We start from the raw sequence: 22,765 nt of genomic DNA on the forward strand, positions 1-22,765 counted from the left end.
GATACTCTCCAAAGGGATACAAATATAAGCAAAATAAGAAAGAATAACTTTGGTACAAGTTTGTCACAGTACAGCATGAAAGAACTTGAGAGTTGCCTCTTAGATAAGTGGGTGTCAGTCTCTTCTCCCAGGTAGCAAGTGACAGGACAAGATGAAACACCCTCAAGTTGTGCCAGGGGAAGTTTAGGTTGGATATTAGGGAAAACTTCCTCACTGAAAGGGTGGTCAAGCCCAGCACAAGTTTCCCAGGTGTTCAAAAAGTGGAAGTGTTCAAAAATGTTCAAAAACGTGTGGCGGTGACACTTGGGGGACATGGTTTAGTGGTGAGCATGCAGGTGATGGGGGGATTGATGGTTCAACCTGGTGATCTTAGAGATCTTTTCCAATCTTAACCAGTCTATCATCCTGTGATACTGTGGAGAAGGACATGTTGATGTTGGTTCAGGACATTGGCTGCGTAGTTCATTATCACACTCATCAGCACTGCAGATGCTAGAAATTACAATATTTGTGTTAAACCATGTGACAGAACATATACAACTACTTAAAAAAAATCTCCCAAGCCTCCCAAAATCCATCAGTCCTTGTCTATACTCCAGCAGAGTTTAAATGTTAATCATTTAGAAGTTTATTAGCAAAGAAATAATTACATGTGGAGTTTTCCACTCTTGGGACTTGCATCCATCAGTGCTTTGATAACAGTGATGCACAGCGAGGGGCTGCTTCCCCACAGTCCCTCTTTCTCTGCGGGAGATGGTGAGGCTGGACTTCTCCCTGCAGTGCCAGCTGGATGAGCTGGGTGCCTTCTTACTGAGAGGTTTCAGTACAACCCTGTCATTTGGGTCTGACTCCTGTGGCTGAGGGGAGGCTGGGAGCCGTGCAGCGGACGTTGTGTCCTCGGTGTCTGTGTGGATGTTAACGGAGGGCTCCATTAAAACAGTAAAAACACAAGACCTTTTTTTTTAACGTTGTACCAATAACCCTAGGAGGTAAGTGCTTGCTAACTGCAGTACCACATCCTGTTTCATGGAGGAAAGAAAAATATTTTTGTTTCGGGGCTTTATTGTGCATGTTGTTAGTCCTGGAGAAGAATATATTCTGTGGTGCTTTACTTCGTTTTCTCTCTCATTTTCCTTTTGAGTGAATTTATCCTCAGTATGGCTTTTCTGGTTGTTGCTTCCACTCCTCAGGCCGCCTTGGATTTGCCAGGGTTAGAATCTTGTCCTTCTTTCCTATTCAGCATATGTGTTTTTCCCCTTCACTCATGTTTGACCAGAATTTGCTTGGCAGCCTGCTACAAAATAAAAATAAAATGAGAAATACCACTTTGAAGGAGGCTTACAAGAGAGCTAGAGAGGTACTTTTTACGAGAGTATGTAGTGATAGAACAAGGAGGAATGGCTTCAAACTGAAAGAGCTTAGGTTTAGGTTGGATGTTAGGAAGAAATTCTGTGAGGTTGGTGAAGTCCTGGCACAGGCTGCCCAGAGAAGCTCTGGTTGTTCCATCCCATGGAAGTGTCCAAGACCAGGTTGGATCGGACTCTGAGCAACCTGGTCTAGTGGAAGAGGGTCAGAACAAGACGTTTAAGGTGTCTTCTACTCCAAACCATTCTGCAGTCTATGATTCCACGATCTAGCTTTCTCTTTTCTATTTCAGAAGATTCAGGTTTCTAAACCATCCACATCCTTTGTATTGCCTTTCAGATGGTTTGAAACTCAAACCCAGCAGTAATCTCCTGTGACTTGTGCTTAGCACAGCTCCTCCACGGGCATTTGCCACGTTTATATGCTTTGACTCACCAACCGCAGTGGTGGTCGGAAGTGAGCTGGGGGAGGTCAGTTCCGGTGAACATGGCATTTAACCCATGAAATGAAAGCTGCAGCAGGAGCTGTTCTTCTCTTTGGTTGTCTTACAGCTTAAGCAAGTAAGAAAAATGTGTGAGTCTCTGCTCAAGCACAAGTAAGTGATATGCCTCTCTCTTGGTGGGGAATTGCAGTCCATGCCAGATTCTTGCTTGCTTTGAAACGTAATGTTTGCTTGATTGAATCTGTTTCTGAAAGCTTATGACAGTAACTTTGCTATCACTCTCTTTGCTGAATTTGATGTTTTGGAATGCCAGAAAAATGTAAGCGAATTGTTGTCAGTGTCACTGAGTTGGGTTTTATAGCAGGGCTGTACAGCCCCTGCACAACTGCCTTACACCCTGCTGAGTTCTCAGCTGGGCCATGGACAGGAGGAAAATGTGAGCTTTAAATGGTTTTGAGGAAAATGCTGGAGTTAATAAAGCAGCATGAGAGGAAGAATTTATGTGTGAATTTATAAAATAAGGGTCAAAACGCCCTATTTTGCGGTACCGTAAGTAGCTCATAAGAGGTTTTAGTTTAGACAAAAAGGGTGTCTGGTGCCGCACGTTTGAAACCAATGAAAGAACCACTAGCTTTTGTTTTCAGTAGAAGAAGTAAGGTGGCTCACAGTAGTGAATCCCAGGAAGAAAGAAATAGGAATTAGGTTTTAATTCCTTTTGAAACTTCACAAATGTTACCACCAGGATAGACCTTTTTTTTTGTGGCAGTAGTTGAAGAAGAATGGGTAATGCTTAGGGTAACTGGTACTTTACCCCACGTCAGCATGGAAATAGCTGGGGTCAGCTTAGGATGTCCAGTTGGGCATTCCCTAGGGGTGTGGTGCCTGAGGACAGGAGGCACTATGGCTCTCCTCCTTCAGCTGCTGTGTGGGACTGTGGATGTGTCTGGCATCTACCAGGACTTCGATGCTTTGCCAGAGCTGAAACCGGTGCTGTGCTTGTGTCATCAGGCAACACTGCCTGGGTTAGAGGGGCCTTCTCATATTTTCTAGAGCTGTGGTAGGTGCATAGATTTGTCCACTGAGGAATTGGATCACTGAAGCAATTTTTAAGAAAATACAGCATGGCTAGATTGCATTCCAGTCACACGCTGGTGAATACCTGCTGAAACACTGGGCTCTGTTTTCTGCATGCTGCCCTTTCAGTTTTCTTGAATTCAGGCTTTTCCCTTGTGCACCGTTTTAATTTTTGGCTGTGTTGAGCTACTGCTCATAGGGAAGAAGTCCTAGCCCTTCCCCTTAAAAGCTGCCTGTGGCAGCACTGCTGCTGTCACAGGGAGCTTTTGGTACCCAGAGCCAAGCCATCAGCATAAATTCTGTCAGTGATGATGTGTTTGCAGTAATCTATTAATCTGCTCTAATAATCTTCGTTGTTTTCACTGCATTTTTCTGTTAAATGAAATTATATTGGAATAGAACCTAGTACTTATAATTTCCTGGTTTTAGCTGGAAGGATGTTTTAATAGCTGGTCTCAAATCTGCTGAAAAGAAGATTTTTTTGTGGCAGAAATGCTCATGAAGCTTGAACCAGCAAAAACATACATGGGGAATCCAGGGATTTTATATTTGGGTGGCAGAGATCAGTAAGTAGATTTGTGCCGTCTGAATCTATTTTTGACAACAAAATCTGAAGTCAGCATGGCTCAGACTACAGGGGCTTTATTCAAAAGGTCACATCCTGATTTAATACCATTAATACAAATCCAGGATAATTTAGTTGATGTGAATGGGAGTGCTTTTCATTTCAGGTTTTTGATTTTAATAAGAATCTGGCTGAAAGTAGGTTGCATTTTTGAAGCTAAAGCCATGTTGTTGAAGACATTACAGAAAGGCAAAGACTAGTTTTTCACCTTTAGATGAATCCTTTCTATGTAATGCAGGCCTCCCTCCACTCTGGAGGTTCTGGTAAATTCAGCTAGTCCATTTCAAAACAGTAATAGGGAAAGAATGTTTGTCATGTTTTCTTTGCTCTTTTTTAGTGCATTTATGTTCAAAATTCTAAATTTGATGTGTTTTTCATTTCTGAGTACTGCCAGAACCCTATATATTTATATGTTCACATGCAGCAACTTTAAACCACATTGCTTTTTAAACTCTTTTTGTAAACTTCTCATGACACACTAGAAAAGCTGATGTGAAGGTTTTAGGTAGCCTTGCCACAAATCCAAAAAAACTCCAAATCAAATACTGCAGGGTCTATGATGGTTTGTTTTCTGAGTCTTCACAGAAGTGAATCAAGAATGTAAAACTAAAGACCGAGAATCATCTTTATCACTTCTTTCTCTACCACACATAATGGCATCTTCTAAATTGGAGCCTTTTGCAGGCATGTTAATGTTTTATCTAAAGAGGAGTAATAAATAGGGGTAAAATGCAACCTGAGTGATTAAATCTGAAGAAATGGCACTTGTACCATTCCCACCACATGGAACGTATTTTTGAATAATCATAATACAGTTGTATTTTATCGAGTAACGTAACATTATATGCTGCAGCACTTGTATTTCTGTTTGGGGAAATTCTTTTGAAATTATTTTTACCTTTTATATTTGCTGTTTTATTTTGTGTATCCGTGGTAAAGAAGTACATAATTAATTAAAGACAGGATTGCTGAAATTCTGCCTGTCTTATCAGTCAGGCATTTTAACAGGATTATTAAGGCTGGGTATATTGGTGGTAATAGCTTGTGAGTGAATGGCTCACCCCTCTCCTTCCCCCATTCCTTTCCTCGGGAGCTTGGATGGGTGATACACTTCCAGAAGTAGCACAAATTTTCTTCAGGATCAATAGAACAAAATAAATACTGTCTTCTTTCCTTCTTTCCTTCCCTCAGGTTGTCCTTGTTCTCCTTTTCAAATCAAGTGTCACATTGAGTCCAGTACCGTGTTGGAAGCATGTGGGGAGCTGCAGCCCATCAGCTCAGCGCAATGTCTCCATCAGGCTGGAAGGAAGCCCAGAACCAAAACTGCACTGGCCAAAATGCATCCTCTACAGAAACCCCAAGGCAAGTGGCTTTGTCCTTTGAGAAATTGTACAAGCTTCTATAGCACAGGAAGTATAGTATTTTAAAAATTAAATTAAAGTTGTTTCAATTTGAGTCACAGCAGAACAGTTACTTTTCCATTGTAATGTGTAGCTGGTAAGGTTTTATTATCTTCATTTTCCAGCGTTAGATAACCAGTTAGAAAAGCCTTCAAGAAGAAATTGATTCAGCAGTCACCAATTACTTAACTTGTCACTTTTTATTTCCTGTCCTGTTGTTATATCTCATGCAGCTGTGAAATATAAGTAGAATTTAACAATATTGTTTATATTTTGGATACATTTTTTAGAAGTATTTTAGGTATAGTAATATCTTATTGTTAAAACCTGGTCTGTTTTCCATTTATTGTAAGAAGTCTTGTGTGGCAGCAGGAAATGGCTAAATGGAATAAATATATTTTGAAAATACAAAGTAGAAGCTAAACCAATCACCTATGGGCTGTGGTACTTACACAGAGCCGCCAGCGAATAGTCAAATAGGTGGCAATCCCCAAGTATGATGGAAGAGGAGTCAGGAAGAAGCATGTTCTTGCGTGGTCAGGAGGACCAGCAGTTCCAGCTGGTTTCCAGCTGTTCTTCTGTTCTCCCCAGGCTTCTGAATTCCACAAAAAAACTGCAGGAAATTTCTTGAAAGAGTATAAATTGTTTTCATGTTTCGTCATCAGTGAAATGACATGTAGTGTCTCTTTGTGATGCCAATTTGCCAAGAGCCCTACTCTCACTGCCCCATACTTTGTAGAATTGATTACACTTATGTATGTAATGGGTGCTTGCCTCAAGGGCTTTGGGGGATGCAAAAAGCACGGAGCTTGAGAGGTGTTTGGAACAAAGGAAGCTAAGCCTCAAGAAGATAATAAGTTCATAAACCAGAACATTTAGAAGATATGGGTCCATGTGATAGATGGTCATTGTCATCTGAAAAAAAAGATATTTTGGTGTTGTACACACTAAGCCATTGCACCACCACCTCCTTCCAATTAAAATACCTATACAAAAGCGATTCAGCCTTAAACAACAGCAAAGAAAGCATTGTATTTTTTGCTTCTGGAAGTAAACCTTAAACATTAAATTAATATACTACTTCATGCTTGAAACATCTCACAAGGTCTGTGTCTTTATGGAGCTTTCACCTAGAGGTCTTGGTAGCCCTAGTTTAATTAGTGGTTGTTCCATGAAAGTTGTTATTACTGACAACCAAAAGAAATAGCAAAAGTGCCTGTTCAGTAAGAACTGGAATTAATTCATCTGATGCAAATACTTTGCTCTTGTATTCATGGCACTAATTTCCAGTCACTGAGGATGTAAACTGTTCTTGCTATGTGTGTATTTCAAAAAGTTGGAGGGACCCTAGTTAGCTTGATTCAAAGCCATGAGAGGCTAAATTGTAAAACTTTCAGGAGAAGGAGGAATGAGGAGATGCCTTTCCAGCATGTGGCTTCAGCCTTCAGGCAGCACCTGAGAATGCTTTGTAGCACTGGTATCTTCCATGTAGCGAACTTCTAATTTTAATTAGAGCCAAAGAATCACAGTTTGGATGGAAAAGAACCTTAGAGCTTATCTCATTCCATCTACCATGGACAGGGATGCCTTCCACTAGACCAGGTTACTCCAAGCTCTGTCAAGCCTGGCTTGGACACTTCCAGGGATAGAGAAGTCACGGCTTCTTTGGTCAGCCAGTGCCAGGGCTTCACCACCCTCATGGGGAAGAATTAATTCCTAATATCCTATCTAACCCTGCCCTCAGTCAGGAAGCCATTCTGTCTTGTCCTGGTGTTCCAGGCCTTTTTCCAGAGTCCCTCTCCAGCTCTCTTGGACCCCCTTTAGGCACTGGAAGGGGCTTTAAGCTCTTCCTGGGGCCTTCTCTTCCCCAGGCTGAACACCCTGCCAGCTCTCTCAGCCCATCTCTAGAGCAGAGAGGCTCCAGCCCTTGCAGCACCTCTGTGGCCTCCTCTGGATTTGTTGCAATGGGTCAACGTTGTACTTGTGTTGGGGGCCCCAGAGCTGCAGGTGGGGTCACACCAGAATGGAGCAGAGGGGGAGAATCTTCGTTATCTGCTGCTCATGCTGCAGGTAGGGATGCAGTCCTCAGGACATGGTGAGGTTCTGAGCTGTCAGCACATGTCATCAGGTCATGTCAAGCATCTTGACAAGCATACCCCAAAGTGCTTCTCTCCAGGGCTAATCCTGTTCCATTCTCTGCCCACTGTGCATCTGGGATTGCCCTGATTCAGGTGCACTTGGCCTTGAACCACATCTGGTGTGGCTGAAATTTTGCTTGCTAAGTAGTCCTTGGTAGGGTTAGTGGCTTTGCCTCCATGCTGCTGTCTCCATTTCTCAATATTACTTCAGTAGGTGAAAATTCAGAATTAACAAAAGTGTTTTCCTGCTTCCTTTTGGTCCAGTGCAGAGTGTGTTGTCTGAGGTGATTCAGACGACAGGAAAGATATCAAATGTTTAAATGGACAGCAGTGAGACCCAGTGTAAATGCTGTGATATTATTGTAATAATATATTTGGGTGTTATGGATAAGCTTTGAAGGCCTGGTGGGGTACATGGGGGAGGTTCTGCCATGTCTGCCTGCTGTGCTGTGCACCCTCTGTAAGGAGCGCAGAGCTTGCCTTTGGCTAGATGGGCAAGATGGATGTATAAATACTTGTTTTTAGGTTGTTTTTTATTTTTACAAGGAGAAACATGGCCAGACACTCACTGGTCACATGGTGTGCACTTCAAAACCTGGTGAACAAAACACAGATCTTCACCATCCCATTTATATGCAAGCAGATTTTCTTTTCCTGTTTCCCTGTTACTCCTGCATAAGATAGGATTTGTAGATGTCTTTTCAAAATTGAACTTTTAACACCTTTATTTTAGGAAAGGAATTTCAAATGGTTTTGGAGACTGGGCAAATCAAGTCCTGTTACAGGAAGTGTCCTCTTAAAGCTCAGATCCTTAGAAAATTTAATTTTCTTCTTTCATGCTGAAATAAACTCAGTAATGTAAGATGTTTAAAAGCTAGCCTATACTCAGAACTCCAAAATGCTTTAACAGCTCTTCATCACTGACCTTGGACACTGTCTGGCTATGGACTACTATGGCAGCTGCCCATCCGCTGGAGCAGGGCAGATGTCTGGGTGATTTGGGTCTTAGAACAGATGCCAAGCCTTCTGCAAGGAAGGAACAAATGGAATTGATTTTTTAGGTGCATATGCCTCTGTTTATCCTCCTAAAACAAGTAACCCTGGAATTACATTCAGAACAGTTGTTAACTCAAGCCCCATTGCAATGCTGGTCACATGTGCCAAATGGATAATCAGAGTCAGAAATGGTTGAAAGGAGCTGGTTTCAAAAATGGTTTTTTTAAATATAACATGTAGTTAGAATTTCCTTGTTTAACATGTCAAGTCCTTGGATAGTCTAGACTGGAGGGCATACTTGCCAGGATGCAGCTCAGGATGCAGTGTGTGCTTTGGGAACAATTCCACAGCCAGTTTTCCTGCCTTCCGATGTTGGTTCTCCCTGTGGGAGTTGCTTTCCCTATATGAAACCGTGACAGCATGGGAACCTGTTGCCATGAGTTACTGCCTGTGTATGACAAACCATTTACTCTGCAATCAATGGGAGATCTGAATAATTTTTTTTTTTAGAATGACATTACATTTTAATGCCTTTTTTTTTTTTTTTTTTTTTTTTTTAATGCTGTGCTAAACTTTGTACCTTGGCCTCCTTCTGGGTCCTGAAGTGGAATATGAGTGTTCTTACAATATTTGTTTTATTTATACCATATGCAATTCAACATAGAACCAAAAGAGGAAGGAAATTTGTGAAGACTACTACACCACAGAAGAGGGGGGGAGGGAGAATGAGAGGAAGAAAAGACATTATGTTCAGCCTGTGGCATTTTGGACCAAGCAAACACAGGGCACTGAAATCCATGCTGGGGTTGGGTTTTGATGGTTTATTTTGGGAAGTGGTTCATCTCTCTGCCTTTTTTTTCCCCCAATATAACAGATTCAATGGGGTGGCAGAATTTTGAGAAGTCGTGGAAGGGGAAGCTCATTAGTGTGATTGAGATGGCAAGCAAGCTTGCAAACTGAAGCGTAAGCTGTGCATCCTGTTTGGTAATGAGGAAGCAGTGCAGTGCTGCAAGCGCTGGGTTTGTTAGCACGGCTAAGCCAGCTGTAGAAACACAAACTAGAAGTCTGCCATTTTTCTTTAGCAGCTTGCTTTGGCGTCAGCAATACTTCAGGGCTGCACCTGTGCCTTTTATAAAGAATGAAGAGAGAATGCATACCTCTCGGTCTGGATTTTGTTCCCAGTTTAGGATAAAGAATTTTATCCTAAAGAAGAGATTTATCCTCCTGTTTTTCCCCTTCTCTTTCATTAGTACCTCCTAAGCCTGGTCATCTCAAACCTGGACAGGAAAGAATCCCTCCTGCACCATCTCGGCCTTTGCCAGCTGATCCCAAGTCATCAAGGAGCTTAGCACCCGGAGAGGAAGAAATACCAGTATCAGCTGGCGTCAACACGCTCATTGAGAAATTTGAAAGTATTAGGTAAATATGGCTTTGTGAGATTTTCTCTTCTCTCCCTTTTCAGCATTTTTAACTTAGAATATAATAGTAGAAAACATTAACTGTAATGATCACATGGAAAGTCCTCTTGGGATGTTTTGTACTGGAAGTACAAAGATTCACTGAGGACAAAGTATCTTTTTAATAAAAGCTGCGAATTTTAATTTGTTGCATACAGTTATGCTTAAGGAGCTTAAGACCTGCTGAATTTGGTAAGATTCTAACAGAGGCAAGCCCACAGTCTGCTTTCAGTAATTTGGCTCAGTGTGGGAGTTGCATCATAGGAATTTGATTGTTATGATATGAAATAATTGAGTTTTCTGTCTGTGATACAATAAACATCAGACTTTGCTTCTTGGAGGAAGGAACGGGTATAGAGTACTGTGAAACAATGTCATGTAGAACAGCAGCTGTTCTTAAACTTTGTATATGAAAGAGACCAAATTAGATAAAATATATGTGTTTTGCTGTAAACCCAGCTTATTTTACAAACACGTGAAATCTCTCGCTGAAGAACAAATCTGCCTGAGGGAGCTAAGTGATGGGGTTTTTTTCACAAAGAGGGAGATTGAGACAGGCACTGTACCATGCCTTGGAGTGTTACCACCTGGGTGAACCTGATATCTTTTAAAAAGGAAAAGTAGTGCCTTCTCATGCTTCAGTACATCCTCTCTGGCAAAAAATACCTTGCCACAAAAGCTTAGTTCTGTTGAAGAATGAGAGTTCCTGTTTAAATGAATCAAATACTTCTTTTAAAGGCAATTCCTTCTTCTCCAAACCCACAAACCAGACTCTTCTTCAAGGTGACATGGGAGGCACTAAAGGCCCAGGATTCTGGTGGTGCCATTTCAGTAGAATGTAGGGGTGATGTTTTTTCGTTGGTTGTTGTTGGGTGATCATTATTATTGCAATGTGCACACTTGCCTTCTGGGATTGTCAGTGGGGTGCAAAAAAAACAACTTGAATCAAATGACAATCACACCTTCTCTTTCCAGGCACTTGTAAAACCTGAGTGTTAATATGACTGCGGTGCTTTCTCTTCACCCACAGGCAACCTGTACATATTCTTCAAAGAAACCAGCTAAATTTAGCTCTTAAGATGGAACCTGGCCTGGACTCATCCAAGCGGATGAGCTTGTGTGACTGTGACACAGTGGCTTCCAGTGGCTCTTCCACAAATAACAAAACTGAATTGGATGAAGCTGAGCCAAATTTACCACGCAGCATGGATCTAAATAGCACAGACATAATGAAAATTAAAGAGCTGAGCATAGGTGATAACAAAAGCCATGAAGACTGTACTGCTGTGACTATGAGCAAAGAGCCCCAAGAAGAGCTTGGCGATAAAGACTCAACTTCAGAACTGAATGGGAGTGGCAAAATTCCCAACAGAGACAGTGGCATTGACAGTCCTTCTTGTAGTGTGGCTGGGGAAACGTTCCCCAGTGAAGAAGGGGCAGAGCAGAAGAAGCCCAGCATGGTTGGGAACCTGGGAGAGATGGAACCTGACAGAAAGGGCACCAAACCTTCCTCTGTGGTGCAGAAGAGAGACTCCACGCAGGATGAGGACAGTGACATTGATGAAGGAAGCAGTGAGGAGCAAGAGATAGCAGAAGTGCCAAAGTTAGAGTATTTGGATGTAAACAAGGTAAGGGACTTTGTTGCTATTGAGCGCTCAGAAACCAGTTCCTGACACTGGCAAGAGGTCTCTTGCATCACTTTCATACATTGTTTACATTATTTGTTTAGTTTTTCATCAAAGGATCATTATAGTCAGTATTATTTCTGGCTTTATGCAGGTCCTAACTTGTTCCTGACCTAGACAGCTTTTTAGAAAGGTTCCCAACTTGCTTTAAAAGGTTTCATATAAGAGAATCCATCTCAGCCAAAGGGAAGCTGTTAAAATTCAAATACTTTTGTAGGTCAAGTCTCTCACCTTGTGTTAGTTGTTTGGGTTTGTGTACGTTCAGCTTGTTAGAGCATGTTGTTTTCCACAGAGCTTTGTGTTATTCAGAGAGTATTAATTGGATAATGCATCTTGCAGGGTCAGGGCCTCGCATCTGAGTAGAATGGACAGGATCAGAATCTTGTCTTACACAAAATTTAGAGTATTTTTTTACAGAAACCTATGCTTTTATTGGTGTGACCACTTCTTGAGTGCAAAGAATTGTTTTAATGATAGTTATGTCAAATTACTCCTCAGGAAACTGTAGCTAGAAAAGAGATTTTTCTTTGATTCCAGACTAATGTAGTGTTGTGTATTTGCAGCAGCTATGTAAGATTAATGACAGATTCCTTTGATTATCAGTTTGTCAAGACAGTTATTTTTAGAAATAGTGCTGGTAAAAAGGGATTAGATTTTTCCAGAAAAACAAAACAAAATATTCCAAAATATCTGCAAAATGTTCCACTTTCTGCACTTTTTGCTTGGTGGCTCTTTTTGGTTGTATTTAGGGGTGTTTGGGTTTGTTAGCTTTTTTTCCCCCTAAGCCATGACAGTAAAATTAATATGTGGGATTTTTGTGTTTTAAAGAATATGATGAGCAGCTGCACCTAATGATCTGTAGCTAGTGAAGTGCAGTGTCCACACCTGTACAAATCGCATGGTTCTGTTGAAATCACCAAGTATATCATGATTTGTCTGTCAAGGGCTTGTCCCTTGGGAAATGTGGACATTAGAATGCATTTATAAGTTTCTAGGTAAATCATCTGGTGACTATAGAAGAATGATGAAAATGTCATGCAGGTTCTGTACCCCAGAGCTTGACAAGTGTGTTTATACACACATAAACACAGTGACATACTTCAATTATTTTATATTCATAATGTGTACGTTTGTGCATGTGTGCCACTGAAATATTATTTAAATGATACCTTATTAGTTGTAACAGGCCAGCAAGAAACCATAGAATCATAGAATTTCCTGAGCTGGAAGGAACCAATAACAATCATCAAAGTCCAACTTCTGGAAAATAATACATCACATCAAAAAGATCTTTATTCTGGTAATTAAATTTACAGCTTGGAATAGGAACGCTGTGTCCAACCAACTGTGACAACCCCAAGCTGAACACTTTACCATATGATTAAGAAGTGCTTTGTTGACAAGTACCAATGTTTTGTAAGACACTGATGATTTGGTGGCTGTTTTTAAGTCTTGTTCCTTAGGTTAGGTGTCCATATAGTAGGAAATCAGGATGACGAAACACAGTTACGAGGTCATAGGTCACTGCAGCTCACCTGGTGAATTTATGAGAAAAGTATCTCCAGAAGTAAACTAGTTTGTTTTGGTTTTATTGTACTGCACTTCCTCCTGAGGTGCATTTATGTGAGGCACTGCCGGTTCCCCTTGCACTCTGAGTTGATTTCCCCTACCGAAAGGCAGTTTTGTGGCTCACCAAGCTACACTAAATCACCTTGTTTTTGCAGTCACATAGAGGAGGAAAGCTGAGAGAGCAGCTGCCTCTTTTTCAGTATAAAGATTGTGCCCTCTTTTGGGAACACATTGGGTGAAGCCAATTTCTATGTCAAGTGTCCACATGAAATCACAGAATTGTTACAGTTGAAGACCTCCAAGATCATTGAGTCCAACCTATTCTAACACTGGCAGGTCCAGCACTACACTGTGTCCCTAAGCACCACATTTACCTGTTCTTTGAACACTTGCAGGGGTGGTGACTCCACCACTTCCCTGGGCAGCCTCTTTCAATGCCTGACCCTTCAGTGAAGAAACTTTTTCCTAATATCCTATCTAAACCTCCCCTGGCACAACTTGAGGTCATTTCCTGCTCCCTTCTTTGATTCTATTGCGGATTTGGAGCACTACAGCCTCAGGGTTAGAGTGAATGGCCATAGCTTCCAGCAAGGAGAGCTGATGTGATTCAAAATTGACTTGTTCCATGGTTATTCTTAGGCTGGATTTTCACATCACCCTTGACAAAACTGATAGTTTTCCTGCTTGAAGGAAGAGAGGAGAATCCAGTTGGCATCAGCTGCTGGCTTGGGAGCTGGGAAGATCTCAACTCCTTCAGAAAGCCTTATGTTGGGAGTGTGTATTTTTCCTGCATTCCCCCTCCTACCCCTAGTACCAGGCTTTGCAGCTGCACCGTGAAGGTAACCAGTGGTCTCATTAAATATGAAAGTTGTTAGAGTTGGAGGAGGATGCTGGAGGAGGATGCATAAGTACAGCTGCTGAGTGATTTAATGACTGCTCAGTAACTCCTAGGATGTCAGGGTAACTGAAGCTCATGAATAGCCATTCCTTTCTACTTCAGTTATCTCTCCATATTCCACCCAAGCTTGCACACAGCCCATGGCTGAGGAAGGAAACCTTGCCTGATATGTGACTGGTATTTTGTTTAGTCTAGGTTTAGCTATGCATTGATGTGGCCTTCTTCAGGGGTCTGCAGCGGTTCAACAGGGCTCACTATGAGCACAAATTATGTTTTAAAATCTCAGGAACGACTTACTGGGATTTCCAGTTATTTTTTATCAAAATAAAAATGAAGCAAGGGGAGCTTATTAATTTTGATAAAGTCTCAGAAAATGTCAGGAGCTTCAGGAAGTGATGCACATTAACCTGGATGGTTACAAAGAAGTGACATGAAGGTGAGGCTGGGGGACTGTAATGCTCCAAAGTCCCAAGACTTCTGCTGACTGCCTGAGAGCCTGAGTAATGCTTCTGGGAAGGGGTATCAGTGCTTCATAGCTTTCTATTTAGGTGTTTTTCACTAAGAGTAGTGTATGCTCATTTGTAATCACCAAAAAATGGTTTTCTCCCTCTGTCCTGCTTCCTGCTGTGTAAATAGTAACAATGAAGTCCCACATGGGTCTCATGCATTCATGGGCACATGCTTCCATTCCACCTGTACGTGGCTGGAGTTTCACATCTGATTTCATTGCACAGTGTGTGTTGTAAAATTTGGCCTGCAGTCCTGCTACTTAGACCTTTGGGTGAGATTATCTCCATGTATATTCTGAAAAAAAAGTCCACATGTCAATATTTTAGTCATAATGTTGGTTGAGAAAATTCAGACGTGCCATCATCATCATATTTGGTTTAGATATCTTAAGGAAAATGTGATTTCAGTGCAACAAAGACAACCAAGCATAGGATAACTTTTCCGTATTGTTATCAGCCTTGTTGAGTAGGAAGTGATCTGTAATCTTTCTGGGACCTTTTGTCTTCTTTGCGTGGCTGACTGGTGGGGTTTTGAAGCATACCTATGCATGATTTAAACCTAAGCTCTATCCCAGCAGCTCTCTTACAAGATTTGCTTGTGCACAAGTTGTGCACACCCGTTGTATGAAAAATGGTTGCTGCAAGATTTGAGGCGCAGATGCATTCCAAGTGTGAATCTGACCTTCATGAGAAGCTGGTTCTGTTTGATTTCAGGCTGTTGTTACCTTTTTTTTTTTAATGTTTTATGGACAGTTGCAGCTAAAATGAATTTTTGAATCTTCCACAAAGAAGTGAAAGTGCATCATGCTGCTTCGAGCACTGGAGTGAACTTTCTGTGTTGTGAAGTCAACATCTCCCTCTTCAGTTTTCTCATCTATCTTGTCATCCCACCAACCACACTGTTCCATCCAACCTCTGCAGGAGGTGTAAGGTTCTAGTGAATGACTGCACAGCAGATGCTGTGGCTACGGCAAGCAGTCACCCAGCAAGAGCACGGCGCAAAGCAGAACATAATCTCAGTTTGCAGATTTATTTTACTCTTCCTTTAGAAACAGGGCCCATGAAATATCTCATTCCTAGTGAACTGAATGATGGCTCAGGCTTTGTTAAAGCTATCTTGCCATGGCACAGATTGAAGTTAGAAGAATGGGACTGCCTCACATTTAATTAATCTACGATTTCATTTAAAATGTTATGCCCATTGAAAGGCAAATATGTTGCAAATTTTCTGAAAACTGTGCATGTCTCTCTGCCTAGCAGGGAGAGCAATTGAAGATAGAGTCACTCTGTAAAACTGAGCTCAAGCTGAGTCTATTCAGCCCTTGTTTGGTATTTAAGCAGACGTCAGCAAGTTTTCTTGAAATATAAACTGAATTGCAGATGGTGAAGGTCAGGAGGTTAAAAAGTGCCTGTGCTATGCAAAGATTTACTTCTGACTACAAATGTATTTGGCTGGAAATAAGTATTTTACCAATTCTTAATTCAAAAAACTCGAAGGATGCTCTTGGTGGCTGGCATGCCAGCTGGTTACATCAGTATGTTTCATTTGAATGCTCCTTTGTGCCCAGCAGAACCAGCAGATAATTTTTTTCTCAGTGAGAAATCCTTGTAATTACTGGGTTTGACTGGCCAGCAATGCACTTCAGTGTAAACTTGTAATAAGATGTATTTGCTTGGAACAAATTCAAAACTTATTGTGCTGTGATTTTTTTTTTTTCTTTCTCTTCCCCTAAATATTAATACACATTGAACAGAGCAGGATGTTGTGTAGCATATTGAAAGAGCTTAAAAGAATATTTGAATTGACTTGGAATAGTTTGAGAGGCAGGGCAGAGAGAGTCCATGTCAAAACTTCACTCATGGCATGTTGGCCTGTCTTCAGATTTGTGCCTGGAAAAAGAGGGATTGCTTCAAAGGAAGCCTGATGTTGCTTCAAATAAAGAAAAGCTATTCACTTTCCCTCAGTAATACTTACATCACGGAGCTGTGGATACTTCATGCCAAGTGGCACCTCATTCCATGTAAGATAACTGTGGGTCTGATTTGTTGGAGTTCATGGCTTGCTTTGAAAAGCCTTTGAGGTTTTCAGTTGTACTGCAGTTTGTCTGAATGTGTGTGGAGGGCGGGTGTTAAAATATTTCTCATCAACTTTATTTGGAAACAAAGTAAGGTGATGTTGAAGAAGCTTAAAGAGAGCCTTTATTTGATATTTTCCAGCAATCTGGTGGTGTCTCACAGAGTGTCTCTTGTATCTAGAAGTCCTTGCCCCAGATACAAGCACCAGAGATAGGCATTTGGGATGGAGCACTGCTACTGGTGACAGACCCAGGTGCTTTCTGAACTGGAAATTGCCTCATGTGTTTGATAGACTTCAGCTGAGTTTTTCCTCTGTGGATATTTCTGTTTCTTTTGTGAACCTGTGTGAAGGTTACTGCCAACTGTGTAGTGTTGCTTGAAGAAGCAGTCCCTGCAGCAGCACCTTGGTGATTTTATTTGATGCCCTTCAGTTTTCCCATAGAAATAGTGATTCATTGCACCCGGTCAGTGTTCTCCATTCCAGGAATCATTAATGCACCTCTTACCTTTATTGCGTTTGTCTTTTTATCTGGATCCAATCCGGTATAGTTTCCTTACATTTGATCATCCTTGCTGCCCATTTTCCATGGTTGTATTCCTGAACACAAGCCAGCCAATGCTCTCTTCTAGACGGTTTCATTATACACAGGCGCAGTGTTTAAAGTCTAACACTTTAAAAAATTGTTGGAAAGCTCAAGCCTGTGTTCTACTAATTCAGGTATTTTTAAGCACTTAGGGAGTGAAGGGTCTATGTAGCTTTTGGCTGAACTGTGCCTAAAGTCATTGCTTTTTAACTGTATTTAGAGTTTTTAAGTAGTCCTTTCTGGATTTATTTTTTTTAAATGAGCTTAATGAAAGGCTTCACTCAGTGATTTGGGTTACCTTGCTGAAAATTCTTTCCAGGGAACTGGCCTGCGTTTAAAGCGGCCCAAAAATATTAGAAATATGCCAGAGAGAGGAATGCTGTGCTGGCAAGGGTAGAAATCTGGCCAAAGAGCCTGGTTTCTAGTTTTCATTTTAGTTACAGGACCTGAGTTCAAAAAAGTAGGATGGTTGATTTACAGTCTATTGCCTTGTTTTTCAAACAGACTAGACTTATTTACAGGTTTAGAGGATATTTCTGGTTCTTTTTATAAAGCCGTAAGGAACTCAAGTGATGTCCTGACCAGCCACTGATTGCATTACTAATTGCTCTTTCAGAAAACAGCATTAAAAATGTCTCTGGAGCAAAGCGATCTTTTGAGAGATGTGGAGCGGATTCTGAAATGTGTTAACCTCTTTCACTCCAGGCTCCTCTGCTGGTAGGGATTTTGGCCACTGACAAAATGAAAAACACAACAGTTAGTGGAACTTAGGTGAGGTGCAGATGGATTGTCTCATTTGTAACTTTTTTTTCAGTGTACAGAACCCCAAAAGCTATTCAACATCGCCAATGAGCTGCTCCACACAGAAGAAGCATATGTTAAAAGACTCCATCTCTTGGATCAGGTAATTCCATTTTGAATTAACTCTTTCTTTTCAGTGAGCAGCAGTGATGTCTCCTGTCCATTGCCTAAGCTATAGCTAATACAGTCGCTGTGTGCAGGTGGAAGATGGAGTTTGTTTGCCAGGCTGTGTGCCGTGGCTCCCAGAGATGAGGTTTGGGCGAGAGGTTTCTCTGAGAAGAAACCAGAGGGCTGAGATGGCAGAAAGGGAAATGGGAAAGCAGCAGCCCAAGACACAGACACTGTCAGCATTTGGTTCCTCTCTGGGTGTATGGGGAGAGGAAATCTCAGGGACAATGAAGGCACTAAAAATGATGAAATCTGTGATTGCTCTTTGATGTGCAAGAAGGGGAAGTTTTAGTAAAATCAGACTACATGTATCAGCCCCATGCCTACAGCAAACTATTTTTTTACCACTGTGTTTTGTAGTTGTTGCCTATCATGTTTACACGTGGAGATGAAGTGAAACTGCTGTTACGAGTCTGCACTTTCTTCCCCATAGACTTTGGGTTGATGCTACTCAATTCAGGCATTTCTATAATTATCTCAAAGGAGAAATCCATGAATGTGCAGGAAAGAGACAAAAATAAGGGTGAGACACAGTGCTAGCCAAGTGCTTTTTAAAACTGAGTAGAAGAAATAAAACCAAAAAGCTGTCACCTGGCTAGAAATGTTGTTAGAAGCTGTAACTTGGAGAACCCTTCACCCTACAACTCTTGGAACTCTATGGAAGACTTGCAGTGTTTGTATTAGGTGAACAGAGACTGTTTCTAGACCACAGAAATGTAGGGAATGTCTTTCTCTTTTGTTCAGTACAGTGTAATTTTTCCTACTGAGAAAAACCCAATCACATGGCTTATTTTGCTTTGTGTAAATAGCAGTAAATGCTTTTCGGGGACTGGATGTTCTTTGCAGCTTGCACTCCCAAATATGAGATGTCTGATCTTCTCAGTCATTTCAATCTTTTTTGAATTGCAGCTCAGAAATTGCAGATTTCCTAGTTTTTTTCTGTAGCCTATAGTGATATATCTAACGTGGAGTGACAGTGGGCTTAAGTTTTGTGAACCTTCTGAAGACTCCAGGGACTGGCTACCAGGGGTCAAAATCTGCAGCTCTGTTCTAAGCAGTCAGCTTTGCAAAATTGCAATCTAAATTCAGCATGTCTAGGACTGGTTTTTGTAAAAAAATGTTGGTACTGTCTTGTTGCCTTCTGCAGGTTTTTTGCACTAAACTGTCCGAAGCAGGGATTTCATCTGAAGTGATAACAGGCATCTTCTCAAATATTTCTTCCATCTATTGTTTCCATGGACAGTTTCTTCTTCCTGAGCTCAAAACAAGAATTACGCAAGAATGGTAGGTAGCTGTCATTACAGTTATTTGAAAATACATTTTCAAGAAACTGTAGCAACCATAAGGCCTATTCTAATTCCAAGTTTTTGATTGTTTAATGCAGTAATTAAGTTAGTTATTTAATATGTTAATGCGACTTAAGGAGTAGGCCTGAGCACTTAAAATTTCTAGAATACAATGTGTGAGTGTTCTTTTCAGTTCAAAGTATTACCAGAGCTGTTTTCCTTATTGCATTCCCACTCTCCTAATATTGAAGTACAATGAAATTATAATACTAGGAAGGAATGAAATTGCTTGTTTTGGCCCCATAGCTAAAATAAGTATTTTCAAATAACAATTCAAATTTGACTACTGTAATAAGTTGAAGGTGGGACTTGTTGATTTTAGAGGTCTTTTCCATCCCTAATGATTCTGTGAGTTGTAGATAAGGCAGAAGTGCAGCAATAGGTAGAAAGGTTAAAATTAAGTTAGAGCTAGGAAACCCAGTTTGAGGGGACACATTGGCTGCGAGGTGTCCTGCAGTGGCAGGTGCAGGTAGTGCTGACCTTTCCAGGTACCCTGACTGACCAAGACAAGACCAGGGCTTGCCTCTCTCTTGGCTTGAGTCCAGTCTTCGCACGTTCATCAGTGACCAGAAGGAATAAATGTGTCTCAGCACCTCTGTGCCTTACTTGCACTTGCAAGGACAACTGTAACAAAGGGGGAAAAGCTGCAGAGTCTGGGAGTCAGAACAGGATAGAAGCTTGTCAGCTGGCCAAAGAGGGTCTTGCACAAGCAGGCTGGGGAAGAATGGCTGGCTTTCTGCCTGGCCCTGACTCTAGAGGAGAGACATGTGTGGCTGGCTACTGCTGCTCCAGCCTGGAGTTACTGGCCCCTATGGATTACCCAGCTGAACTGAACCATCTCTTTGCATTGAAAGTAATTCAGATGTTTGACTGGTGGAAAAGATTATTTTTGATAGGTTAAAGTTTCCCACAAGATTTTGTGCTGGGCAGAAGAGACATATAGATGTTCCTTTAATGATGTATAGTCAGTCTGCTCTTCACTTAAGACAGTAGGGGTAGAAATGTCATCCCTTGTACATCAGGATTCACGTTTGAAGTTTCATCTAGGATATTATATAGATTACCTTAAACTAAACTTAGCCTGTCTTGATTGAACATATGTGTGAGTGCTTGTGCACATGGGAGACAACTGGAAATCTTACAGCTGTGTTTTCTCTCTGAAGATACCATTGATTTCCAGAGATTTCAGTACTTGCCTGTCTCTTTACCATAGGAGTGTCAACCCACGGCTAGGAGATATCCTGCAGAAACTTGCTCCTTTTCTGAAAATGTATGGAGAATATGTAAAGAACTTTGACAGGGCAATGGACATAGTGAACACATGTATGCAGCGGTCCTCTCCCTTCAAAGACGTTGTTCAGAATATACAGGTATGTTGTTAATTGGCATAATAGGACTTGGAGATTGTAATGGTTTAGGAATGAAACTCCCCAGTTTAGAGATGCCAAAACCACAGTGCCACTCCTTTGCTTCCCCCGTCTGCCCTTTTTCCCTCCTCCTCCCCCTGGAGTATCTGAAGGAGGAGAGCTGGAGGCACAAAAAGCAAAAATCATGGTTTGAGGTAAGACCAATTTACTGGAAACACCAATTAGATAAGAAAACAAACAGAGCAACAATATTAATAATAAAAGTAAAAGTGTGCTAAAGAGAGAGTGCAGAGGTCAGTCCAGCTGCAGCCAGGTCACCCAAAACGCTCCCTCTGGTCAGGACTAGAATCACACAAACTGCTCCATGTGCCACGCTTACTACACTGTAAGGAACCTTCTCTGAAGTGAGACGCTCTCTTCCAGCCTGGCAATGACCTGAGGTGTTACCCAGTAACACCGGGGCCCTGGCCGCACCCCCTTCTGGCTGCTGGGAAATACTGACTCTCAGCTGGCCAGAGCCAGGAGTGGGAGATCCTCACTTCATTCAGTATGTTTATTTGTTTCCAAGTTCATGACACACATTGTCAAGATAATAAGACACTAATGCTAAAATTACACTATTTTAGGGGCGTTCCTTTCTTCTCTTTTGCTGGTACACAGATTTCACGCAGCTTTTTTTCCACGCAAGCTTTTTTTTTTCTTCTTTTTTTTTTTTTTTTTTTTTTTTTTTTTTTTAAATGCCTCTAAACTGACAAAGGGTAGGGTTTGGTGGAATATTGGAAATTATTCCCTGTGAGGGTAGTAAGGCCCTTGCACAGACTGCCCAGAGAAGCTCTGGCCGCCCCATTCCTGGAACTGTTCAAGATCGGGCTGGATGGGGCTTGGAGCAACCTGGACTGTAGACGGGGTTGGGGTCTGGATTATCTTCAAGGTCCCATCCAACCCAAACCATTCCATGATTCTGTGGTTTAAGAGGACTGTCAGAAGTCACAGAATGAAACTTCACCCTTGGCCCAGTAATTCTGACTCTTTGGGGTTTGTTTTCCTCATTTCTAACTTTAATTTTTAAGTGGGTGTGCTTAAGTTTGGACATATCATTGACAGCATCTGCTGTTTGTCTGGTTGTCCTGAGGCTTCCAAAGTAGTATGCAGCTCTTGGGATCACAGCTCCACAGGTAGATGCTTAACATGGATTTTCATATGTTTTCTCATAATTGCACAAAAAGCTGCACAGGGAGAGGAGAAGAGTTCCAGACCTGCTGATGTATATCCAGTTATACTGATGTATCAAACTGCTCTATCCTGCTCATCCCCTCAGCCAGCTGAAGGGATGCAGCTCCAGCATGCTCATGAGCATCCCTGCACCAGTCCTGGGAAAACAGATACTGTCCTTTGGGAGGGGAGAGCTGGCAAGGAGTGGGTTAAGCTTTGCAGGGAGCACAGCTGCTTGCCCTAAATGGGAGGCTGGGGCGGCTGTCCAGAGTCAAGTAATCCCCTAACAAGCTGGGAGAGGAGAGGCCCTGTGTGGAGGTTTAAGGCTGTGTCAGAGACTCAGACAGAAGTTTGGAGAAGCAGGGATTGGGGGAGGTCCTTTCCTGTTACACTGCTGCTCCACATGGCCTTTTCTTACCCTTTTTCTGCCTGTACTCATCCTGCTCCCACTAAGGGCATGTGCCACCAGCGCTAGGTTTTGCTGTCCTCAGCCTGTGGCAAGACATTACTTTCTGCAGAGTAATTCCATTTGGGACTGTTTTCTCTACAGCACAGGCAACTCCTTTCCCTAAAATTCTCTTGTCTCTTCCCACCGATGAGCTTCCGACACAAATGATGTGTGTCACCTGTCGGTCTGCGCCAGTTCCAGACCATGGGCAGCTCTGCTGTTGCTTGAGTAGAACTCTTGCCAGGCAGCGTGGGCACTGGCAGTGCAGGCAGGAGATGCACCTCGTAAGCCTGCTGATGACAGAGTTGCACAGTAAGTTATTTAGTCACACCTAAACAGCGCCTTTTGCTCTGTTGCTCAGTGATCATAACTGTAGGAAGCAGAGACTGGACTCTAAATGCAGAGATTGGACCCTTAGCCCACTCATGTGACATATCTGCACTATCAAAAGCCACTGATAGTTTTCAACATACCAGTTGAAGTGTGTTGTGATCCTTCAGGGGTGCACTGTCTACCTAAGCTGCTAATGGGATAGTGTTTATATAATATACAGCTTAAAGCATTCACTGTTACTAATTATGTTAAATTAGGGAAAGCAGAAAACA

General features: G+C 41.8%; 1 protein-coding gene across 6 annotated transcripts in view; it reads left to right on the forward strand.

Moving 5' to 3' along the window:
- Window positions 1-22,765, forward strand: part of FGD3 (FYVE, RhoGEF and PH domain containing 3) — an 89,224-nt gene that overhangs the window by 38,355 nt on the left and 28,104 nt on the right. For 5 of the 6 annotated variants that reach the window (XR_005702808.2, XR_005702809.2, XM_040076201.1 and 2 more), the window contains exons 2-7: window positions 4,698-4,868; window positions 9,291-9,459; window positions 10,528-11,125; window positions 17,633-17,722; window positions 18,935-19,071; window positions 20,347-20,503. Coding sequence is in view for 4 of the 6 variants with exons in the window: in XM_040076201.1 (XP_039932135.1) it covers window positions 4,698-4,868; window positions 9,291-9,459; window positions 10,528-11,125; window positions 17,633-17,722; window positions 18,935-19,071; window positions 20,347-20,503 (1,322 nt within the window). In the remaining 2 variants the exon portion in view is untranslated. Of the gene's footprint in view, window positions 1-1,882; window positions 1,961-4,697; window positions 4,869-9,290; window positions 9,460-10,527; window positions 11,126-17,632; window positions 17,723-18,934; window positions 19,072-20,346; window positions 20,504-22,765 lie in introns of those variants that run through there. The other variant, XM_040076204.2, reaches the window with a different exon arrangement.

The sequence above is a fragment of the Hirundo rustica genome, chromosome 12, assembly GCF_015227805.2.
Source record: "Hirundo rustica isolate bHirRus1 chromosome 12, bHirRus1.pri.v3, whole genome shotgun sequence".
Lineage (NCBI taxonomy): Eukaryota > Metazoa > Chordata > Aves > Passeriformes > Hirundinidae > Hirundo > Hirundo rustica.